The 24,559-nt window shown below is 39.3% G+C and overlaps 1 protein-coding gene across 3 annotated transcripts in view; it reads right to left on the bottom strand.

The window, feature by feature from the left end:
- The window catches only part of ZFPM2 (zinc finger protein, FOG family member 2), a 475,034-nt gene that overhangs the window by 147,673 nt on the left and 302,802 nt on the right, over window positions 1–24,559 (bottom strand). For all 3 annotated transcript variants that reach the window (XM_040494229.1, XM_040494230.1, XM_040494231.1), the window contains one exon: window positions 17,132–17,243. In XM_040494229.1, coding sequence (XP_040350163.1) covers window positions 17,132–17,243 — 112 coding nt within the window. The remainder of the gene's footprint in view (window positions 1–17,131; window positions 17,244–24,559) is intronic.

The following is a 24,559-nucleotide window of genomic DNA, read 5'->3' as shown; positions in this document are numbered from 1 at the left end:
GAGAGAGAGAGAGAGAGAGAGAGAGAGAGAGAGGGAGAGAGAGAGAGAGAAGTTGAACCCTCATCAGTTTACTGATGAGTTTTTGCCCACTAACCAAAAATGTTAGCTCAAAAGTACAGGGATTCTTGCCTGTTTTGCTCACTTCGGAGCCTACAAAATCGGCTGGCACACAGTAGGCCCTCAATAAAAAGCTGTCAAATGGATGAAAGAATGAAAAGCAGGGGTAGGTTCAATACGAGCTGTGTCATCTGTTAGCTTTGCGACTTGGCAAGTTATTTAAGCTCTGACACTTCAATGTCGCCATTATTAGAAAACCGGCAATGGTTACACTGTTGTCTTGGGATATTTGTTAGCATTTAATAATTCCACGCCCAGGACAGGGCTCCGCATACCCTGCTCAGTGAGCATAGACGAACTGCCCCCTCCTTCTGCACACATTCTTCCTGACTATAATGATTTAACATTGTTATAGGAGACGATTGTGTTAATTGGATGACTCTTACGGTGACTTTTAAATATGGTGAAGTGGGCACGTAGCATCGGTTATAACAAAACATTGCGTGTCATTCTAGATTTCTCTAACCTAATTATGTTCCAAGGTAAGAGAGAAAAGTCTAACTTTATAAAAATAATCACAGGTTGGAGAAACAATGTGAAGTAACTGTTAATTAACAGTTTCCTCATGGTTTGAATATTATAACCAGTGTAATAAACCGACTCAACAGCGAGGCTTTTATGATCTTGAACAAGTTCCACTTTTTTAATTCGAGGGGTTTTATTTATCAGTAAAGTGTAAATATGTTGTTCTCAACCCGAAGTTAATAGTTTATTTGAGAATTTGTTTGAATAATGTATAGTTCTTTGGCTTAAAAGGGTGGGAAGCCAAAAACTCAAATAAACCTATATCACAGTAAAGGCTATATCAGAAGACTTTATTTAATGGGGTGAAGAAAATATTTCCTGATTTTTTTATTACTATAGGGCAGATCTGACACCATTAGTTTTCTTTCTGTCATAAATACAGACGAGTAGAATTTGACAGGCATCACTATAAAATAGGTTATAGATAAGTTCAGGCATCCTTCCTTCCACACAGACCTCTTACACTGGGTTCTGATGGGGCTGCTTGAATAGAATGACCAAGGTTTGATTTTAGGCTTCTAGGTCACGGTTTCACCTTGACAACGGTTCTTTCATTTCCAGCAGTAACATTTGCTAGGATCCCTAAGGTGCTTTCATTTTTGTAAGTAGTGTAAGAAGCAGAAAAAAAAAAGGATAGAAAAAAAAAGATAAATCTTAATTCACATGCTGCAGGACTATCTCTGTGTCTCCGGCACAAAACTTCAAATCCAATCCAAGAACTGGATGTGTATTAGAAGTCTGCAGATTTAAACCTTGTCCACCATGATCAAACTGGATTTATGGAGCATCATAACTCTCCAGACACCATCCAGCAGCTTATTAATTTAATAGACTCCTGTCCATTCACTGATGTTCCTGCCCTGACAGTCTCTCAAGATAAGGTGAAAGCCTTTTGACAGGACAGAGAGCATATATATTTTCTTCTGTTTTCTCGTGGATGGGGTTGTCGACAACTTGAAATGTGTGGCTCAGCAAATTTGTTTTTTTCCCCTTTTGCTGTGCAGGAAGGATGACAGACAGGAGCCTCCGGAGAGTCCCAGGGTTCAGGGGGCCTGTGTTTCCCCTAAGTACTTATTTAGCATTTTGTTTTGCAAAACAACAACGAATTGATTTAAAGGCATACACTTGGGGACATTTTCACCATGAAAAGAAACGGCATTACAATTTAATGCCTAATATAAATTAAGAGGTGCTGGAAAGAAGAGGAAAAGCAGCAATAAATGTTCCCATTAACTAGAGTACAGCAGCATTTTCTTTTCTCTAATCCCATTTGTGGGAATGAGGGGAGAGCCAAAAAAGATAGCACTCAAGCTGTTGTATGTTTAAGGACAAAACAGGAAGAACTTTTCAACAATCTTATTTTTCCTTTATGATATTCTCATGCTCTACAGTGCTGTTTGTTATTTGCAAATAAATTCACAAGTCTCAGTGAGTTATTACACCCGTATATTGCAAGGTTAATTATTGCCACCCTTCGGCATATTGTTCTGTTAAAGTCACATCAGCAATCACTAGACCTTGGCTCCCCAAACTTAAACGTGCACACAGATCACCCAGGATCTTGTTAAAATGCAGGTTTGGATTCAGGAGGCTTGAGTGGGGCCTGAGGTTTTTGGTGTTTCTAATAAGTGGAATGCCATATTGCTGCTTGGCAGGCCACATACGAAGTGCAAGACATTAGCCAAATTTTTTAAAAGAAAGATCATTTAGATATAAACAAATTATACCCTAGTAGCTAGCATACCAAAGTAAAATGTAACCTGAACATCTCACATAGAGTTCACAGATTCCTTACCTGGCTTTTGGTACCCGACTAATATTTCAGCGAATTGAAGAACATACACTCCCAAATTTCATGTGATGGCCTCCTTTTTTAAAAAATGGTTTTTTAAATTTATTTTTGAGAGAGAGACACACACAGAGTGAGCAGGGGAGGGGCAGAGAGAGGGAGACACAGAATCCAAAGCAGGCTCCACGCTCTGAGCTGTCAGCACAGAGCCCGACGCCGGGCTCAAACTCACAAACCACGAGATCATACCCCGAGCTGAAGTTGAATGCTTAACAGACTGAGCCACCCAGGTGCCCCATGGTCTCCTTTTTATAATCTTCCTTCATTACATGTGTAAAGATGATTATCTAAATTTCCTTTGAGATAGCTAACTAAAATGGTACATTTAAAGCCAATGGTAAGATAAAAAGTAACTTGCCCGTTTCTTATACACATTTTCTCCTTACTTCATCTCACTGATAGTTATTTTTCTTATCTGTATCTCTAGTCAAAATGCAAAACTATGAAGGAAGATTTCTCGACTAAACTACTGTTTGGCCTAAATGTCCTTCATAGGTCATTTATTTTGCTTCCTTAGACTTCGGATCAGACCATTCTGGACCGACCAGGTGAGAATATTTAACAGCAAAACACACAACTTAACCTAGAAACCTACACACAAAACACATCAAGATAGCAGAAATTATATTTAAGACACATAAGATTTCATTTGCATTACAAAACTAGTTTGGTGCTGCAGACTTCAAATGATTATTTACTCATTTATTGACAAATTTTACATCTTTTTTTGTGGTGGGAGGGCAGTAGACATAAGCATTACCCATCAGGTCATATTCATTATGAGACCTTAATTTCCTCATTAGAAATACTTGGCAAATATTGGCTTTCCTAAGAACCCGTGAGTCTTCTATTTCTTGAAAGTCCATACAAAGTAAAGGGGGCCGAACTGGAAAGCAGTCATTCTTGAAAATCGCTACTGAGAACGGAGACCAGACAGTGATGATAAATACCAGATTTCTGAAGGAAAAACTGGCTTAAAGTAATTTATTCTCATTGAATTTCAATGGGCAGTAGATAGAACTACATAAATAGATAGATAGAAAGATCTTATCTGTTATACTTAAATGTACGTATTTCAGATCCATTCCCTTGGTTGGGATATTCTTCCTTGCGACACCACGATATACTATCTTGGTTGACCCCACTGTTGTCTGACAGTCTTCACAGACCTCAGATAGACTAATGAGAATACATCTTCTCTGAAGTTCTATTGTATGTCATGGCACAGAAGGTGACCTTTTAAGTTTAAAAATAGCCTTCAAAAATGGGGTTGACTTATACACCAAGAGCAAAATGAAAAGCTTCCAATTTCAGGTTTCAGGGTGAAGACGTGAGGTCTGACTGACTTTCCGCCAGTGAAGAACTGAGAACGACAGACAGTTACCGTCTGACAGGAGAAGGTGACGTGGATCCAGAAAGAACTGCCGAGTAATAGTGAGCCAATGTCTTGGCATGACTGGTGCACAAAGATGTCAAACAAAACCCTAGGGTTTGACAGCATCTTTTGCATGGATGTCGATTTTAATGTTTTCTAAATTCTTTTCCACATCTTAAGGCAGACTGATAGAGCACGATGTATGCTCTGTGTATGTGGGACATTCCAAAGAAATCCTCTTGTACCAGATTCCCTAGCATTTCAAAAAGCTTGCTGAGGCATGGGATACTTTTCTAAATAGGAGGAGAATAGCATTTTAGGTACTGGATTTTCAAATAATTTCCATACAAATAATTTCTGAAGCCAAACAAGTCACACTAGAGTTTACTCTGTTGAATAATGCATTATAAAAGCCATTAAGTGATAATTCAAAATTCGGTGAGTGTGCCCTGTGTACAGTCTGTGGAGTTACAGAGGTGAGAAATGGAGTCACTGCATTTGAGGTGTTCACACCCAACCTGGGACAATGAAGGGTAGGGGTGGAGTTCTCCCCTCCGCAGGGGACGGGGCAGGGAAGGCTGTCCAGAGGTACTGATGCTACATGCCAGATCTTGGATGGTACCTGTTAGCAACGATAAAGATAGCTAGAAAGTTATTAGGCAAAGGGAACATGATATACGAAGACAGATATTTGAGGAATTTTAAATAAATAAGTAGAGTTGAAGTATAAAGGTATCCGTGGAGAATGAGTAAGAAGTGAAGCTCTAAGGAGTAGGGTAGTTAAAACATATAGGTAGCTAATCTATGGGAAACATAAATGAGGAGAAAGAAGACTAGGGAATGATAACAGTGGATGGATAGTGATGGAGACACCTGTTGCTGGATGTAGAAAGTGATAGATCAAACCCAGTAGAATAAAAAATTGGCAACAAGAAACCACAGGAGACTTGTGAGAGAGTCACTTCGATAAAGCCAGAGGGCAGAAACTGGAAAGAAGAGAAAATGCTGGGATTGAGGAAGTCAAAGAAGTGAGTGCAGAAAACTTTGCAGAAACTGCCTAGGAAAGGAAGCAGAGAGGAATTCCTGTTAAGTATGATGAATTGACTGCATGCATTTATTTTCTATTCCCTCTCATAAACATGACAGTAAAGAGGAAAACAAAAGAAGATAGGACAAAGAGAGTGCACATTAGGCAACAGAAGTCAACAAAATCTTGGAAGCTAGGAAACTAATGGAGTGACAGATGACAAAACAAAGCACGGAAAGCTGGAATCCAAGTATCTGAAGAACTGTTGACCAACAAGAAGCAAGAAGATTTATTCCATAGAATCCTGGAAAAAATTAGGAATGAAAGGCACCTGGTGCCTTGAAGGGTAAGCTGAGCGAGCAGTGGACCTAAACTTTGTAAGACTGGCATCCTGAGTAAGAAGCTGTTAGCTTCACATGCTCAGCTGTTCCCCGTAGAGTTAAGGGGCAGTCCCTTTGCACTCTGATACGAGATGGAGGCTGAGTCTTTGGAGAAAGAACTGGAACTGAGGCTTCAGATCCAGAGAGACAGTCTCAGCAAAGGGTGATGCTAAAATGTCACCTGAATTAGATTAAAGGAATATCTATAGTCTCAACAATGAGATAGGACTTTTCCAACATACCACCTGGTCCCTTTCACCCACTAAGGCCTCAGATTGCTGGCTGCAAGGTTCATAAATCTCAGAGACTAGACTGGCATTCTCTGAAGAAGCTACCCACGCTAAGACAAAAAATTACATGGACTGTTATTTGGGGACATCATTATCATGGCTGAGTTGCCCTCCTACGACGCTTTAAAACTCAACGATTGACATCCTATGACCCTGTGCAAAACCCATCAGTTGACCCTCTGCGAGACCTACCACCTGCCAACTCATGATGTTCTTATATTTAGCCTTATTGTCCCACTCTTCAAAGATAAAGCAGATACTCGTGGGTCTCTAGCCATTTGAGGAAAGCTTCAATACCAAACACAGGAACCGAAACACTAAAGGAAATTAAGAAACCATGCACAGGGCATACAACTTCATCAATATCCTTCAGTTTCTTTCTTCGGAGGTAAAGGAAAGAATATCCCCAAGAGGTTGGGGGAAAAAAACCTGTCAACTGTCAGAGAATAAGACAAACTTCCTGTAAATTAGAAATACAATAGTTAAACTTCCATAGTGAAGTTAAAGAATAAAATCTGAGGACACCTCAGAAAGTTGGACAAAGTCAAGGAGATAATTGTGGAAACATTATTAGGTGCATATCATATTGCTTTCCATATTAAAGAATGAGCTGCAACTTCTTCATTTATCCATTCATTCATTCACGAATACTTAATGAGAGCCTACTAAGCGCCATGCCTTAGAAACCAGAATTCCTATCCTTGAAGAACTCTCATTCCAGGGGTGAGATAGTGCTATTAAACATTTAAATAAATACTAAAATGTCAAATATGAACACAGATGAGAGAGGATGTTCTAAACTGTATATGCTGCCTCAATCGTTACGTTGAAGCCCTAACCCTGAGTACGAAGCCTCAATATTAGGACATGACGCCTTTGGGAGATGATTCGGTCATGATGGGATCAGTGCCCCTGTAAGAAGAGAATGAAGGAGCTCCTTCTCTCTCTCCCTCCTCTGTGTGAGGATACAGAAAGATGGTCACCATCTGCAAACCAGGAAGAGGGCTCTCATCAGTCTCCAAATCTGCCTGCTCTTTGATCTTGGACTTCCCACACTCTGCAATGGTGGGAAATACGTGTCTATTGTTTACAATATCCTGCCTTTGCTCTTTTGTTGTAACAGCCTGAGCTGACTTATACAGAGGAGAAAAAGGAACGAAAGACCTAGAGGAGCAGACTAATTAGGCAGACTCTGTGAAGGCAACCTCTAGAGTGCTCTGAATGCCGTAAGAGAGGGAGCAACGTGGGGGCAGAGCACAGTACAAAGGGCTGGAAACAGGCAATTTTTGGACTAGGAAGCAAAAGCAAGGAGTATGTAACCACTCGAATGGAGTGGTTGGGGGGTGTAGTAAATGTAACCACAGAGATATTCAGGGGCAGACCATGAAGGGCCTGGTAAGCCAAAATAATGACTTTGTAAGGTTTAGTTCAGGGATTGGCAAGCTTTTTTATAAAGAGCCAAAGAGTAAATATTTTAAGCTTTTGCAGGCTACATGGTCTCTGCAAATGCTCAACTCCATTCTTACAGTGTAAAAGCAGCCACAGACCAATATAAACAAACAGGCTTAGCTGTGTTCCATTTAAACTTTATTTACAAAAATAGGCAGTGGGCCAGATTTGGTCCCATGGGCCAGATCAATCCTTGTAATCAGTCTAATGGTGATGGGAAGCCTTTGGAGGGTTCTATGCACCTCCACTTTTCCACTTTCTCTGTGAAATGAGAAGTGAGGTCACCATCTAACAAGGGGCTTTATATATTTGGGGAGACAGAAGTCTGACATAGTCACCTTGCACACTGGTCAGGAAAATAAATCTGTATCGCTAGGTTATATACACTGAGGGTTCACATTTACCTCGCAGTCAAATGTGATACAAACTGGTCAGTATTGGGTTATTTGCTGCGATTTCATTGTTGTCATTAGTAATGGCAGTTTGTTGGTTTTAGTCTGACCATATGTTTACGTGGCTCTCACTGTGGATCGCAAATATCAGGGGAAAGTGGGGAGTTGGGCTGACCAGAATAGGGGTGTTGTCAGCCCAGTACAGTAAAAGTCAGAGAGAGAGACAGAAAGAGGTGAGGAGGTATGAGATTGGTGACTGGAATCATGAACCCACAGAAGTCAAGTCAGGTAATCTGGAGGTAACGGCAGGAGTTGCTGCTGGACAGGAAAATGATGGTGATGGGGCAAAGGGATAGAGGTTCATTTGGAGTTGAAAAATTAAAGAAGTCAGGGAATGAGTAGATCAAGGTGGATGATTTACTACTGTCTTCGAGAGGGGTGTAGCTACCAATACTATTTCCTTGACAGAAAAAGTCTCAGTTTCCTTAATGGATGGACCTAAGCTGAACCCTTGGACACAGAAATCTTAGTAAAATCCCAATGTGATTGTGTGTGCCTCAAAACTTGCAGTTGCTCTCCACTTGCCTCCATTGCAAGGTCTTCAGACTGAGCATTTAATGGAACCTACAACATGGCCCTTGGATGCTTGTGGAGGCTTCCACACTGGTTTTATTTGCAAATTCTCTGCTCTGCCTAAAGCGTGTGCCAATACGCTCATGAAAACACTGTAGTCCATAAATTTTCAGGCACACAATTTCAACCTCCTCAAATGCCTCTCCCCATTTCTTTGACCTTGCAGGACTGAACTCAGTATTATGTAACCTTCATCAATTAAGGTTTTTCAAGAAGTACCATAAGCTGGGGTGGGGGTGTTTCATATTCTTTTGTATCACTCATGACACCTGGGTCATATCATGCATAAACCATTGGCTCAATTACTTTTATTTAGAAAATTGTCTTGTGAAACGAAACACACAGTGCCAGGACATTCACAGAGGTGCTAAAGAAAAATAATTAACTCACTAAGGAATAACTTAAATTCTATGGATGAGAGACATTTTGTGGGCAAGGCAAAGGTTTCTTTGTTCTTTTAGTTTGGCTTGCATAAAAAGAAGAGTGAGAATGTAGTTAAGACAAAGGGTGATTTTCATTTGCAAATATTTTTCCTAAATTATATGAGAAAAAAATCAATGTAAAGAAAATTATAAAAGAGGGATACAAAAATGTCCTCCCCAAATCTTACCATAACCTCTACAGAAATACTCTTCTAATTTCTAGGTCTTTCTTTCAAGTATGTGTCCCTGCACATACGCTTTTTTTTTAAAGTTTATTTATTTATTTTGAGAGAGAAAGAGAGGGTAAGACAGAGAGAGAATCCCAAGCAGGCTCAGCACTGTCAGCGCAGAGGCTGACTCAGGGCTCGAACTCACAAACCGTGAGACCATGACCTGAGCTGAAACCAAGAGTCAAATGCTTAACCGACTGACTGAGCCACCCAGGCGCCCCCACATACACTTTTAAAATATACTCACAATCACTCTGGGGACAAAACTTCCTATTCTGCTTTTTCATTTGAAAGTATAACATCATAATTTCTTCTACGTAATACACTGTCTTAAAAAAGTAGTCACGGTATCTCACTCTGAAAAGAATCCGTCCGAAAGAGTTGTCCCTCATTTTAGCTGTCAAAGATACTTCGGGGGGTAGCTTTCAAGATCAGCATCTCTTTGAATATGACAAGCTAACATCCCTGAATGACAGTGAGTCACCTCTCAAAAGACCCCACTCTTCATTTCTCATTTTTATACTTACAAAACTGATATATTCTTAGTTCTTATCATTTGCCAACATCCCACCTGGGTATTTACCCCTAAGAGACAAGACTTTTCATTCATGTATGGGTCCAGGGTGGTTTAGAATACTTTTTCTCCAATATGTGATAGCCCACCTGATCTACTAAGGTAATTAATAGTATAATCATGCAGGATTATTTACCAACATTTCATTAAGGAAATTCATAGAGATGTGGCTATGAAAACAAATGTATTTTCTCACATCACATAACAAACACTGGTGATAACGAAGGACATAAAGGAGTCAGTACGATCGGAACCAGACTGAAATAACCCAAGTAAATCACTAACGTAATTGTAAAAACAGTAGACACGTAGGAAGAAAAGGAAATGACAGAAACCCTGATGGTTGCTGAAATGGCTGTTGTTCTGCAATTTGCAACAGACGGCTCTATTGCAAATAACACAGTACCTACTGGGGTCACTCATCTTGACCTTAAGAACCCCTCAGAAATGACGATTTGAATCCAAATGGTGGTTTTCTAAAGCAGCGATTTTTACAACCACGGATTCCTAGAACAGGCATAATAAATTACTCCTCTAAACCTCTCTCTTTCTCATAGAACATAACCAGAAAAAGCCTCAGATGTTCCTGAAACATGTTGGGTTTTCGGCATCGCGTTATCCTGTGGTGCTCTGCAATCAATTACTGTTATACCACCATCATTAATAATTTTCTTAATGAAAATGATTCTGTTGATCTCCGTTGTATTTTAATTATCAGAGTTAAGCATAATTACACTGACGCTCTGAGCTGGCATGTGGACTCCTTCAGGGCGCAATTTTGTCTTAACACACTGATAATGTAATTTTACATTGTGTCAGTTTGTTTGGTTATTATCCAGTTGTACAATTCCACTGTATTCCTGATAACAGATAATAACCTTAGTACCTCCTATATCCTGAAGTCATTTAAAAAGCAATATTGGAATTCCGCGACTAGCTAACTTAATCGCCTTATGATTTTATAATTCCCACTGCTAAATATTTGGTTCAGGCACCCACCCTCTTTTAAGAGTATCATAAAACTAGACAACAGTTATACATTTTCTATGAATTACAGAATGGTTAAATAAACACTTAAAATATGAGCACAATTTTTTTCTTTTTTAAAATAGCTTCCTATTTATATAATATTAGCTCTTTAGGTGAAGTTAAACATGAACTTGTAGTCTACTTTGAAAATTGGCTGCCCTGTTAGACACGGCTATTGTTTCAAAACTCTACCAACATGCAATGGATTCTGTATTTTAAGGTGGAAACTTGTCCACACCTTGCAAGAGTCCTCGCATTAAAAGATCTTTGTTTTGAAAAGTTGATCAGTTTAGTCAGGGTGTAGAACACTGCTCATCCAAGTTAGGTCCTATTAGCATTTCTGTCATTATTTCAACAGTGCCTATAGGATCTTGAACACAGCGGACAATCAATGAAAGCTGAAATGAACTCATTGCGTGGTTATATTTGTGCAAACAAGCAAAATCAGAACTCTGAGGATGGTCACAGAAGGATTTTGAGATACATCTTCCATGTGGCTTTAAATTGCTGTGGTCTTAAAAGTAACAGATATATTAGCATAAAGCACTGCTGTCACTGCTATTTTAGTTCTTGAAGCCAACCACAGAACGAGGGGGGAAAAGCAGATTTCCTGATAAACACATATACAAATTTGTGGAGAAGAACAATCACTTGCAATCTTGGCCCAGGGAAGGGCATTATCAGAACACTGTTAATTGTCCAATTGGGAATTGAAGTCCACGTGCTCAAGATTGAATCCCAACCGCACCATGTATGAGCCAAAGATCCTCGAATTATTAATTTATCGAAACCTCAGTTTACTCATCTGTAAAGTGGGGATAATGCTGCTTCTGTCATGAGTCTGTCGAAATAGCAAATAAGAAACTGTAGGTATAGTACTTCAAGCAATGTCTGCATAGAGTAAGTGTTTAGTAAAAGGTGACTGCTATATTAGTATTAATAATATTATCATTATCGTCTTTATACTAGACATTTTATGTAAGACTTCTTTAAAAATAAAAATAGCATGTGTTCAAGGGAAAACTCTGAGAGCATCTTCAGGCAAAGGCTCCAGGCCTTTAATTCTGTAATACAGACAGTTGTCTGGGGATACTGTGGGTTCAACAGTAACCGAGTAAGACTTCTGGAATACGTGGCTACAAATCTGCTACCAGATGAGGATGTTTTCCTGCACACTTGCTTGATACCAACATAAAGACCTGGTTTCATTTCCTCTAGGTTTGTACTGACATGTTCACAAAAGCAAATGGGATTGAGTAGAAGATAATTAGCAATACACTATTTATAATAATATACACAGGTAAGGGTTCTCCCTCTCAAAAATTCTGCGACATGGCCACTGCTATCCCACTCTTACAGCTGAGGAAACCAAGATTTATAGAGGGTACATGATTTGCCCAAATTTGCATACCAGCAACAGTTCTTCTATACTGATACGGTGCTTTCATACGGAAAGAAATCTTCTGTGGTTAAGGTGGGAGTGGGAGTTAACCGATACTTTTTTCACTCTTTTGACTGGCAACATGATTCTCTTAATCTTGACGCCTAGAGAATGTGGCTACACTGAAATAACAACTCCATGAAAAACTAAATTGTTCCTTATTGGAAATGAACTGAATGAAGAAACCCACACGCTAATGGCTTAATTCTGAGTATTCAGAAACAACCTATTTACTTTTACAATGTGAGAAAGGTCACCATACTGTGCAAACACTATGAAGTAAAGAACACCATGGTTTATGGAGAAGAAACGTCAATCTCCAAGGCTCAACAGGCATCAGTGGATTTTAGGAGTTAGTGGGCAGGCCTTGCTAATCCTACCCGCCAGCATCCTCCCTTTAACTTCAGCATGGTGCTTTTTAGTATTTTTCCATTGGAGATAAGTAAATTAGAATTATCTGGAGTCTGTTGAGAATAATGGCCCAAAACAGATGACCCAACAGGTCTGGTCCATCAATATCTGGTTGAGCTAATTACTTTCTGGAATGACAGGGGGTAGTTGAGGCAGGAAAAAAGTACATCAGATTACAATATTAATGCCAAAATACTATACTTTTTTACTTTGATGAAACAAGATGATGGCAGCCTGTCACAAAGCACTAAGTGATATAATATAATTTTATAATAATTATTTGATGGACACCCTGGAAATGAAAACTACAGTTACATTTAATTTTGCTATTAGCTCACATTTAATAATACTTTAAGAACTAAGTATGCCTCTCAAATGGTAATAGTTACACATTAAGTGGCCTATCTAACACACCATAAGAAAATGATATCAAAAATTTCACAGTCCAGCCAATTTTAAAAAATGCTAAACATATGCATTTTTACATTCTATTTGTAAATAGGTACTGATATCTTCTCAGATGGCCAGGTCCTTATAATAATGATTTTGGCATAGAATTCATGAGTAATTTAGGTTCTTAGCTAGAAAACAAAACACGGAAATGTAATTTTCGCCTCAGGAATTCATTTGTCGTCTTTGGCGAGAGCTTCTTAGACATTAGGAATAACGTGTTGCATCTAAGCCCATCAAGCAACACCTCTTTTGTATCTGGCACCAGCACTTTGGTTTCATTTGGGGAACTATTTCTTTTCCATCTTCATGGCTCACGTGGGGTTAATTCTACTCTAAGGATGATTGTAGTCTGCCAGGGAGAGTGTTTAATTGGATCAAAGATTGGTATGTGATGTGCCCTAATCAAAACCCAGGAAAGCTGTGTTTCACTGGAAGTGCTGTGCTGGTAAAATTAGTCTGGAGCTTCCCACTACCTGAGGAGAGCATTTCTGAAAATGAAACCCATGCAAGAAAGAAGAGGCAGAGGATAGAGACAGCCTGGGGACCAAGTTTGAGCAACTGGATTAAGCTGTTCCTGAAGTCCAGAACATCCTTAGACTCTGTTTTATGAGTAGATGAATCTCCTTACCCCAACACACACGCGTGCGCGCGCACACACACACACACACACACTCTGTAATTCTTTTTTTTTTTTTTTTTGCATAAGCCAATTTCATTTGGATTTCTATCACTTGAAAACAGTCCCAGCTTATAAGTAACATACGTATTATGAAAATGCCTCACACATTACGGATGCCCAAGTCAATACTTACTAAATCTAAATTGCTAAAACCTTCCAGCTACAAAACTCTTTTGCTTTGAGGAGTCTTATCATACCTGCTGCCTATGAAGACAGCAAACTCACAGCCCACAAGGTCCTGATAGAAGTGCTTTCTTGGGTCATATTTTCCATGACTCAAATGATCCCTGGTACAATCCCAGCATATTAAGGTATTCACAGAACTTTGAGACATATTCTGGGTGAGTTATTCCCTCCCTCCAAAGGCAATCTGAATACTAGGAATTAGTATCAGGCCTCTGAAGTCCATCTAGGTTATCAGAACAGAATTTACAGAAGGGTTTTTGAGTGTGTTATCCAGAACACTAACTGCAATGGGTGTCCATTGGAAAGGAAAAGAAAAAAAAAAAAAAAACTATCTACCTATCTCATATGGTCAAATGAGTTAAATTGTTTTGTTTTGTTTTGGTTCACTACAGAACTTCTCAGAGCATTCATACCAGCAGGCATTGTGAGTTTTCAAGAGGGGCCACAATAGGCAATATTAGGTCATAGGGCTTGTTCTTTAATGCACTTGGGGTTCTGAGTAATGCAATTGGGGAGTGTCATACTCTAACATATATCTTTGTGATATTCAGGCATAAATACCTGACTGACTTGGAAGAATTTACTCATCATATAAAATGGCAAGGGGAAGTCAGAGTCACACAGTAGGAGTATAGGGTTTGGAACCATCAAGACCCGTTTTCAAATTTGGCTCCATTGTTAGGTATCCATGACCAAGAACAGCCATACTATCTTTCTCAATGGGAATGCCAAACTATGCAGGGGCGTCTGGGTGGCTCAGTCAGTTGAGCATCTGACTTCGGCTCAGGTCCTGATCTCGTGGTCTATGAGTTCGAGCCCCGCGTCGGGCTCTGTGCTGACAGCTCGGAGCTCGGAGCCCGGAGCCTGCTTCAGATTCTGTGTCTCCTTCTCTCTCTGCCCCTCCCCCACTCATGCTCTGCCTGTCTCTCTCCGTCAAAAATAAATAAACGTTTAACAGTAATTAAAAAAAGAATGCCAAACTATGTAAAATAATTTTTAAAAAGCTACTTATCTTATTAAGCTGTTTGAAAGCCTGATGCCGGGAGAAATTATTCTAATGTCTGTAACTCAGACCCTAAGTTACACAAATGTACGTTTGAACCCCACTCCAACCACTTACTAGCTATGCGACCAAATTACTCAACCCACCTAATTCTCCATTTCACCTTTTGTAACATGGAGTAGTATATTAATTACTTCATAGGACGTAGTAAATGAAGATAAAATGAAATGATGCCTATACAGTAAATATTGCACTACCCACTCTTTGTACCACAATACCAATAGTTCTTAAGTTGAACAATATCAAATTACCTTTTGTAGGTTAAGAACCATTACATAGCAGTGATTCTTATGGTTCATCATTCAAGTATATGAAATTCCTGTGACAGTTTCTGGCAACTACACATCCTTTGTTTATCTGGTCAACCAATCAATATTTATTGAGTACTTTTTTTTTCTTTATAGCAGCATGTCATACCAAGGATAGGAAGGTGACTAAGACAGTTCTTGCCCTCGGTAATTACAGAGTAGACTGGAAAGCAAGCAATAATCCCTGTTTACTTTTTTCTTTTACTAAAAGTTAATGGCTAACTTCTTACTTTTTTTTCCCTGAATTTTTAACTTTGTTACTCTTTTCTTGAACCCATATGATAATGATCATAAAACAAGGTGATGGAGGGGCGCCTGGGTGGCTCGGTCAGTTAAGCGTCCGACTTCGGCTCAGGTCACGATCTCGCGGTCCGTGAGTTCAAGCCCCGTGTCGGGGTCTGTGCTGACTGCTCAGAGCCTGGAGCCTGTTTCAGATTCTGTGTCTCCCTCTCTCTCTGACCCTCCCCCGTTCATGCTCTGTCTCTCTCTGTCTCAAAAATAAATAAACGTTTAAAACAACAACAACAACAACAAAACAAGGTGATGGAGAAGAATGAGAGAAGCACACATGGCTGGTATGGAAGTACCATGGAGAGGATTCAGGGGTGCCGAGTAATGGTGGCTATTAGTAGCCATGTACGAGGCCAGCAACTAGTTGGGCTCAAGATCTGCTTCATGCGTTAATTAATGAGTAACCTTCTATAAATTGCTCCAAATTACTTACTGCCAACCATAATACAAACATAAACGTGTTCGAGTTAGAGTGCTCCGCTGACACAGAACTGCAATTTTGCCATATTTCTTACATAGCAAAATAACAACCATTGCTCCCCAAAGAATGGCTGATTTAAAAATGCAGTGGATCTGGATTATGACAAGAGAACAGCTACTCCCTTGGTTCCTCCATATTATACCACCATCGCGGAGATAAGACATTATACAACCATTTATTCCTAGTGATTAAGCCTGCAATCCAAGGCCTCTTTTGTATTTCTGCACTCTGAACGTGGGCACTGGTAAGCTGGTTCACTATACCATTTCCTTCCACTTTGATAGATCGTGTTGACATATCCTGGGAAAATCTCACTTCCCTTCTAGTTAAAAGCTCCCACCAGCATGCCACAGGTATTTCAGGTTAGAAAATGAGTAGGTTTGGGACCAGCAATTATAGAAGGAAAAGGAATATAATCAGATCCTGGTGTGCAGATTGTTTTTTAAGCTCACAAATTCCCTCTTTCCGGTGTTTCAACTTTCAAAGGCTTATGGTAGTTTAAAGGCAATCCTCTTATAAGTGTACAAATTGTAATGATTATAGGAACAAGTTGTAATTGTTTCTAGCAAGTTTTGAAGAGTCTTTGATGTTATGATTAGTGTTTTATATGTTAATATATTGATAGGGGTGCTTATTTGCTTGTTCCCTTGTACGCTTTTATGGTTTCTAGGTTCACTGTGCAAATAAATCTTTGATCTCAGTAGGTCTATTTGGTTAAAAAAGAAAGCTAAAAGAAATTAAACATGCGAAGCCCAAGGTTTTGCAATATTTACGAAGAAGCACGATTAGGGATTTCTCTGTAAGAGTACAGAGCTGGGGTCCACGACCTGAAGGTGGAGAAAAGTGCCCCGAATGACACCACACACGAACAGGGGACTGCGCTGGGGAGTGCCATCCCGGAACTTGGGCTCCTTTGTAGCCAGGGTGTATCTATATGACGGCAGTCTGGGCTGATGCCACACTGAGCAAATCAAAGGCAAAGCACTGCAAGCCATCGGCTTCCTCTTTCCCATTTGCTTTCTGTCCTTCAGAAATCACCATGGGGAAGAATTCTCCGTCTTTGCAATGGTTTCATTTTCAGCTATCCCCATCATGAGTGATTTCAAGACAGTGTCTGGAATGCAGTGCCTCCTGGAGCATGCACCTTGACACGAATTGCTAAGTTTCAAAGGAATTTGCTTTCTGTAGATAATGTCTAAGAGAGAGGGACCTGGGATTTCATCAAACTGGCTATCAATAAAGCTAACAGCAAGGAAGGCTCCAGTCACACCACTCAAATGCAGGGTTAGGTAAATGTGTGCGGTGCTAAGTAATTAATGGTATAACACTTTCTGTCATGTTTTGTACAGAAAAAGCCCAGTAGGCTTTGCTGACAACACAGGTTAGAGAGATTCAGGAGGGGAAAAGGAAGAGAGGGGATCAAATGTCACTTTGCATTCTCATTCCCCCCCGCTCACTGGGTGCTGTGGTGCAACGCTCAGGTTCCAAAACTCGCGAAGAGAGAGGGAAATGCTTCCTGCATTTACCTTTGCTGTACACAATGCAGTTGTTTTTGTTGTCTTCTACTCCTTGCCAAGTCACATCCAGTAGCCACTTGGGACCAGCAGTCAGCACCATTGGGACCTGAGCCTTTGTCTTCTGTAGAAAGAATGATAACAAACAGATGCCATTTGCTTTCGTTGATTAAAAACTTGAATAATAACTGTACTAATCATTTTATTTTTACAAACAACGAAATCTCCCAAACCATAATCCACGTCCTTATTCCCCTGTCTCATAATATCTTTTTAAGATGACAGAAGCTGTAAGGCTTCACTGCTTTCACTAATCTGAATGGTAGAATTATTATCAAGGATTTTTTTTTTTCCCTAAATGATACTGGATCAGATCTCCAAGATCAGACAGATCTCTTGCGGCTCTGAATTATAAAGAGAATGCAGATGACTTTCATTGCAAAGAGCAGAGTGTTTAGAAGTGAACTTTAGACACATTGTACTTTACTATCAACAGGATCTCACTATTTCCTGAAACAGACAGGAAAGAATTTAAAGAATCAGGATCCATTTCAAAGCTCTACCCTGAGCAACATTTTTATTAGAGTCGGAATTTATTTCAAATGAATAATGAAATCTACCTAACCCCCTTTGCTAAGTGTGGATATGTAGTCTGACTGTAACTGAAATAATAATAATGCTAATGATTCACCATACATTGTCTCCAGAAAGAGTATAAAAGAGGAATCGTGAATAAATTCAGAGGCAGAGCAACTAAAGCATGACATACCTCGCTCTGGGAAGCACAGAGGCAGGGAGACACTCGCCCTAGTTCGAACAAAATGTTCCCGGTTGTACATTTTCAACATAAGGCTCAAAAGGTTTATCAATTTAGGCTGTTTGGAACGCGAATTATTTGCCTTTAATTACATTAAACATGGCAGGAAATAAACTGAGGAGGAAACAAGTGAGCCTTAGCAAGACTGCTGTTTCCCGATGAGTCACAGTGAACTAGCAGTCAGACTTTTATCATCCACCAGACCATGCCTGTATATCAAATATCACAAAACCCAGAGTACAATGCAAGGGTCTCAAGGTAATGTTTGAACTGAATCTTCACCTAGATATGATCCTGCCACAGAGATCATGGCTCACTCTGGGACTTTGCTGCAAATTTCCCAAATTGGCATTAATAAGTATTCACTTGTGGAGTTCCGTGTAATCTGGTCATTTCAAATCCCTCAGGAATCTGGAAAACCCATTTCCCCCACTAAATAACAACAATGATTGCACCTGAGACACAGATCTGTTGTTAGCTGCAAACCCATATTGACGACTAGGCGTAAGATGAATGTTAACCCATTCTTTAAAGTATCAATTATATTATAAGAGGTAAAACTACTGTAAAATACACTGCTTAATGAAAAAAAAAACCAACCATCATGGATAAATTTTTTCTAAAAGTCTGAAAAAAATACTTCAAATATTAAGATATGGTAAGCCAGATCAATTGTAAGAAATGCTAGCATACTGGTTTTTCGTGTTCGTTCTTTGATTCAATTTTAAATTGTTCGCTTTTCAACCACACATCTTAATTGTTCACTTTTCTTATTTTTTTTAAATTTTTTTTTCAAACGTTTATTTATTTTTGGGACAGAGAGAGACAGAGCATGAACGGGGGAGGGGCAGAGAGAGAGAGGGAGACACAGAATCGGAAACAGGCTCCAGGCTCTGAGCCATCAGCCCAGAGCCCGACGCGGGGCTCGAACTCACGGACCGCGAGATCGTGACCTGGCTGAAGTCGGACGCTTAACCGACTGCGCCACCCAGGCGCCCCAATTGTTCACTTTTCAACTATACATCTTAATATTTGGTAAGTACAACCATTAAAAACGTTTATCTGGTGCTCTACACATTCCGAGAAACTTCTCTAGTAACAAACTATAGAAATTATCCCTGAAAATATAGTCTGTAGGAAAGAAGAATACAGGAAAGAAGAATACAGACTAAAGGCCTGTAGAAAAGAAGTAATTTTATACTATTTTTTTTTTTAACAATACAGGCAAAGATGTTAGCAAGTTATCTTTACGGTTATCAGTCTGAATGACCATTTTTATTTACTTCCATTTGAAAACACAATTGAGGGCAAGTAAGCTTCTTCAATCTGAAATGATAATGACCCATATCCAATTAATATTAGGTCTTAATTATGCATATGTCAGCTCCCTTTACTACCAGGGAAACAGGTAGACCCACAGATCAGGCTCAGCAGGTCTCCAGGCAAAAAGAACGAGTCACAAGAGAGAGTCCACCATTTCGGTAGACCGTTATTATGTAGGAGATTTCGCGATCTTATTTGTAACACATGTTCTTTTCTGGTTTTAAATAACAGATTTCAACAACAGGCACCTCCCCCATTTCTACTGTATTCTTATTTTATGGGAAAGACATACTTTTTATTTAATCTTTACACTCCACAGTTCTTAAAGCCACATGGATTTCTACACAGTAAATCAGCTTTCACAATTTTCCACGGATAATATGAAAAATAGATATTGATCATTTAAACTCTTTAGGGAATATTTTTGTGTAAAGTAAATCAGTTGATTTGCTGATACTATAATCTTCCATTCATCTTATGAATATACAAACCACCTCTATCCTGGTCTTGTGCTTTTTGGTGCTAGCAATATTTAGGCATCTTTCTTTTTGGTGAAAGATACAGATACCTAAGAAAAAAGTTGAATACAATGCAAACAGTCGCATGATAAGAGCGAAAAGTCACGTGTAAATTGTTTTGGGATTAATGCAGGGCAAGAAAGAGTGTTCTGTCTTGTGGATTCTGGGAAGATATCATAGCGGAGGTGACATTTAGACAGGCTCTTAAAGGATAAATGGGGAAAATTTGCGGTTGGTGGTATGCCATGGACAAAGTCTGAGCAGTATATGAGTCGTGAGTCCAGGCAATGGTGAGCGGTTCTGGGATACTTTGCTTTTGAGTTCTTACAAAGCCTTTACAGCCATTCTTGATTTGTAGAAAGTACTAGATAAGTATCAGCTATCATCATCGTCACCATCATCATCAATATTTTCATTACTGACAGGTGGGAGACGAATAACAGCAATGTGTCTGGAAGGTCAGGTTAGAAGCTATTTTGAGAGATGTTTTTTTATATTAGGCAAAACCTTTTATGCTTAAATTTCTAAGCAAAGGAAGCCAGTAAAGATTATTTAACCAGGAAGAATAAGGGTACTATTACTGACGCTACTTGTGCAGGTTTCTTGTTAGACACTTACTTTATTTAGTCTTCATATCCATTCTCAGATAAAAAAGAAAAACTTGCAACTCAAAGACTAATGACTTCTTTTAGGTCAAATGGCTGGTAAAAGGAAAACATCGTTATCTATTTCTAGCTGTTTCCAGCTAGACTCCTGGGGTGACCAACCATTTGGGTTTTTCTGAGACTGAAGCGTTCCCCAGGATGCTGGGTTTTCAGCCTTTAAACGAGAAATTCCTTGGCAAACTGGGATGATTTATCCGCCCCCCCCCACTACTACTGTTACAACAATATTAGTCATTTACATCTATGGAACACTACATGTTGGACACTGTACTTCCGTTCCATTATCTTTTTTGATTTTTAAACTCGAGGGCTTAGGTATTAACTTTTTCCATTTAGTATATAAGCAAGTTAAGACTCAAAGGAATTAATTTCATGGTGCAAATAAAACTAGTTAATTAATATCTTTCCTTAATAGTACATTAGGCATCATACCTTTTAAAACTTTGGAAACCTGGGCATAGATAGAATCGGACTTATTAAGAAACTGAATTGAAGGAAAAACAATTTCTTTTACTCTAAATCAATAAAGCAAAAGCAAAAATGTAGCTAAAACTTGCTGAAAGCTCTACCAAAGCTGTGAAGTAAATAATAAGTAGATAAAAAATCTCAAGGGACCAGTTATTACAGTTTTGAGGAGGTAAGTCAATTTCTTTCTGAAGAAGTCAACTTTCGTAGAGATTGACTGACTTCAAAGAAGATTACCAAGTGTGAGAAGGAAGGAGTTAGCCAGGATTATATGAAATCTACACTCCAGCAAAATCCATGAATAGAAAATAACAATAATATCCACACTGATCATTAGGTTCACTTTCCCAGGTCTCTATCATAAGGACTCATACAAGTCTAGAATGTTAAGAAATGGAAGCAACTTCAAAGTTCAGTGAGTTTCACTCCCTAATTTCACAAATGAAGAACGTAAGACCAAGATGTTTATTAGTATCCTACAGAGCATACAGTCGGCACAATATGTTGGGAAAGAGAGTGGATATAAACGTAGTCCCATGCCCTAATTCTCTGGAACCTGTCAATATGTTACCTTACTTGGGCAAAGGGTTTTAAAGAAGTGATTAAGGTGTAGGACTGTGAAATGGTGGAAATATCCTAGATTATCTGGACAGGCCCAGTCTGAACACCTGAGTTCCTGAAGACAGGAGAGGCAACACAGTAGATCAAAGGAACTCCATATGAAAAGGATTCCACCTGCCTTTGCTGCCTTTGAGGATGGCATACCGAGTTTATAAACTAAGGAGCACAGTGGTGTCTAGAAACTGGAATGACTCTGTTTCAGGAAGCAGGAAACAGGGACCTCAGTTTTGCAACCGCAAGGAACTGAATTCTGCCACCAGCTTGAATAGTGGGAAAGGTATTCTCCACTAGAAACTCAGGAATGGAATGCATTCCACCTTGATTTCAGTCTAATGGCATCCATACTGGACCTCTCACCTACAGAACTGATAATAAATTTGTGTTGTTTTAAGCCACTAAATTTGTGGTAATTTGTTTCAGCAGCAATAGAAAACTAACACAAAGGGGATTCATATTTACTAACTTACAGTTTAAAAAAACACTTTAAGCTCCTTATCAAATGTACTCAAAAGGTGTAAAACAGCTTCTTAGAATAACATTAAACCTACGTTGTCATTCCACAATTATTAGATATACTAAATGTTCTTGTCTTAAAGTACAAGAAAATACATAGTGGTGACTGTAATAATTTCCACTTCTACAATTAAGTATTTAAAACATTTCATGATTTACTGTTGACCTTATAGTCGAGGCAGAACAGAAAGGATGTTACTTTTCTTGGAGTCAGATGACCTAGGTTTGAATACTACTATGTGCTACGGGCAGGCTCCACGACTGGGAAATCACTTAAACCTGAATGTCGTGAATTGCAGATTACACATGTGTAAATGGGGACAATGGTTTCTTTCTCAGAGACAGTTGTCTAAATCAACCAGCACAGTGTTTAGTACACTGTAGATGCATGTAACACTTCTGCTAAATAGCTACATGAAGAAATAAACTGAAAATGTACAAAAAGCATTTACTGAATCTTTGTTTTTCTCAGGTGCTGGCAATGCCTACAGTTATTAGCATAAAAATCAAGAGAGAAACTCTTTAAACACAGCGGTGGTAGTCATTAGTGCTATTGATAAATTGTTTCCAACTCTCCACTTTCCAGATCCCTTTTAAAGTCAGGCATGGCCATGTGACTTCATGTGACCAATAAAATTGAACAAGAGATGACTCATGGCACTTCCACACAGAAGCTATAAGAGCCAACGGACTCATCGCCATGCCTTGCTTTGCGGCAGTGATCGTGGGAGCTCGCAAGGAGGAAGCCTTGGCAATCACAACGGCCATGTAGTGTGATAAGGAAAGGAACTTTTTTTTTTATGTAAAAAGCCATTGTGATATTAGAGTTGCTTGCAACCTCAGCAAAACCTAGCTTATCCTCACTTATGCAAAGCTTTTTTTCATTTTTTTCCCCCGTATTCAATAACCCATGGGTTTTTACAGGTTAAAGTTTGTGTTTTCTATCTAGGCAGTCTCTTTCAGTAATAAATCAATTCAAGGTACATAACAGGAGCCCCAAGTTTCATTTAAACTGGCACGTTTTAAAAAGAAAAGGAAATAGTGTGCACTTTTGAGGCTCCACATTGCAAGTTAGAAAAATGTGCACTCCTGGACACTGTTTGAACCCAGAGTTTCATGCTTCGACAGCCTACAACGAGACAAACTTGACAAGGACAAAATGGGTCAAAAGTGTCATTTCTTAGGAATAATTAGAATCATCTAATGTGGATAAAAGAGGTCAAACTAGCATCCACTTCTCACTAACCTTTGGAGTTACTGGACCGACAAAGGAGGTAGCCTTCAATAAATGTTTATACTCAAGCCAAAAGGTTAATGGAGATAAAAGTAGACAGCCCAAAGGTAAAGAACAGAGGATAATTCTAACCCAAGAAACTGGTGACATAATGCTGTCTTAGGGACTCCAAATTTTGCTGGAAATATTTGTTGAAGATTTCCAAAATGAGGCTTAGGAAGAGCTAGAAGTCTTAGGAAAATCTGACCTATGAGAAGAGCCTGACTTTACAGCCTTTTAAAAGAGCTACAAGTGTCACCTGATGGAAAAATTGGCCTCCATTGACTTCAGTTTGGGAAATATAACAAAATCTCATTAGGGAATCTCAAGCCAATGCCATGAGATGGAGTTCGATGTGGATAAAAATGCTCTCGGCGTGTTGATTCCTTAACTGGGCAATAGGTGAAAAGGGCTGAAGCTTAGTTGACAAAATTAATAGCTGTTTCTATTCTCTCCAGCTATAAAAACATATTTGAGAGTAGGCATAGAAAATTTTCCAAATCACTGTAGACATTAGATTTAGAACCAGAAAAAAAGCCAATCTCCCCCAACTGAATTATTGCCTACATCTAAATGAAAAAGAAAAATGGTACTGTATGTGATTTGACCTTGTACTTACTACACAGTAAAAGTTTCAGTTAATATATCCAAGCGGTTCTGCACACTGGAATTACATTTAAACACAATCTGAAAGTCACGAAAACATTGTATCACTCTCCCTTTAACTGTATGATGTCTCTAGTGACAGTGAGCTTGAATTTAAAAATTCCCTTCACAAACAGTCTATCCTATGGGAGCATAAAAACTTAAAATCTTGGAGTACCCAGAGTGGGGAGAAATGTCAAGTAATAACGCAAGGCCCTACACAATTATGTTTTCAGTTCTGTGCATGACATACAGTCTCAACATCACTGATTTGACTGGAACTATAAAACTTGTAGTATGGGGGTGCCTGGATGGCTCCATTGGTGGAGCATGTAACTCTTGATCACAGGATTGTGAGTTTGAGCCCCATGTTGGGTGGAGATTTACTTAAAAAATTAAAATATTTAAAAACTAGACTTTTAGAATGAAGACTTCCAGGGGCGCCTGGGTGGCTCAGTCGGTTGAGCATCCAACTTCGGCTCGGGTCATGATCTCGCGGTTTGTGAGTTGGAGCCCCACGATGGGCTCTGTGCTGACAGCTCGGAGCCTGGGGCCTGCTTCGGATTCTGTGTCCCCTGTCTCTCGGCCCACCCCTGCTTG

Source organism: Herpailurus yagouaroundi, unplaced genomic scaffold (genome assembly GCF_014898765.1).
Source record: "Herpailurus yagouaroundi ecotype Mexico unplaced genomic scaffold, PumYag 186, whole genome shotgun sequence".
In the NCBI taxonomy this organism is placed as follows: domain Eukaryota; kingdom Metazoa; phylum Chordata; class Mammalia; order Carnivora; family Felidae; genus Herpailurus; species Herpailurus yagouaroundi.
This window is presented reverse-complemented; position numbering and strand designations above follow the sequence as displayed.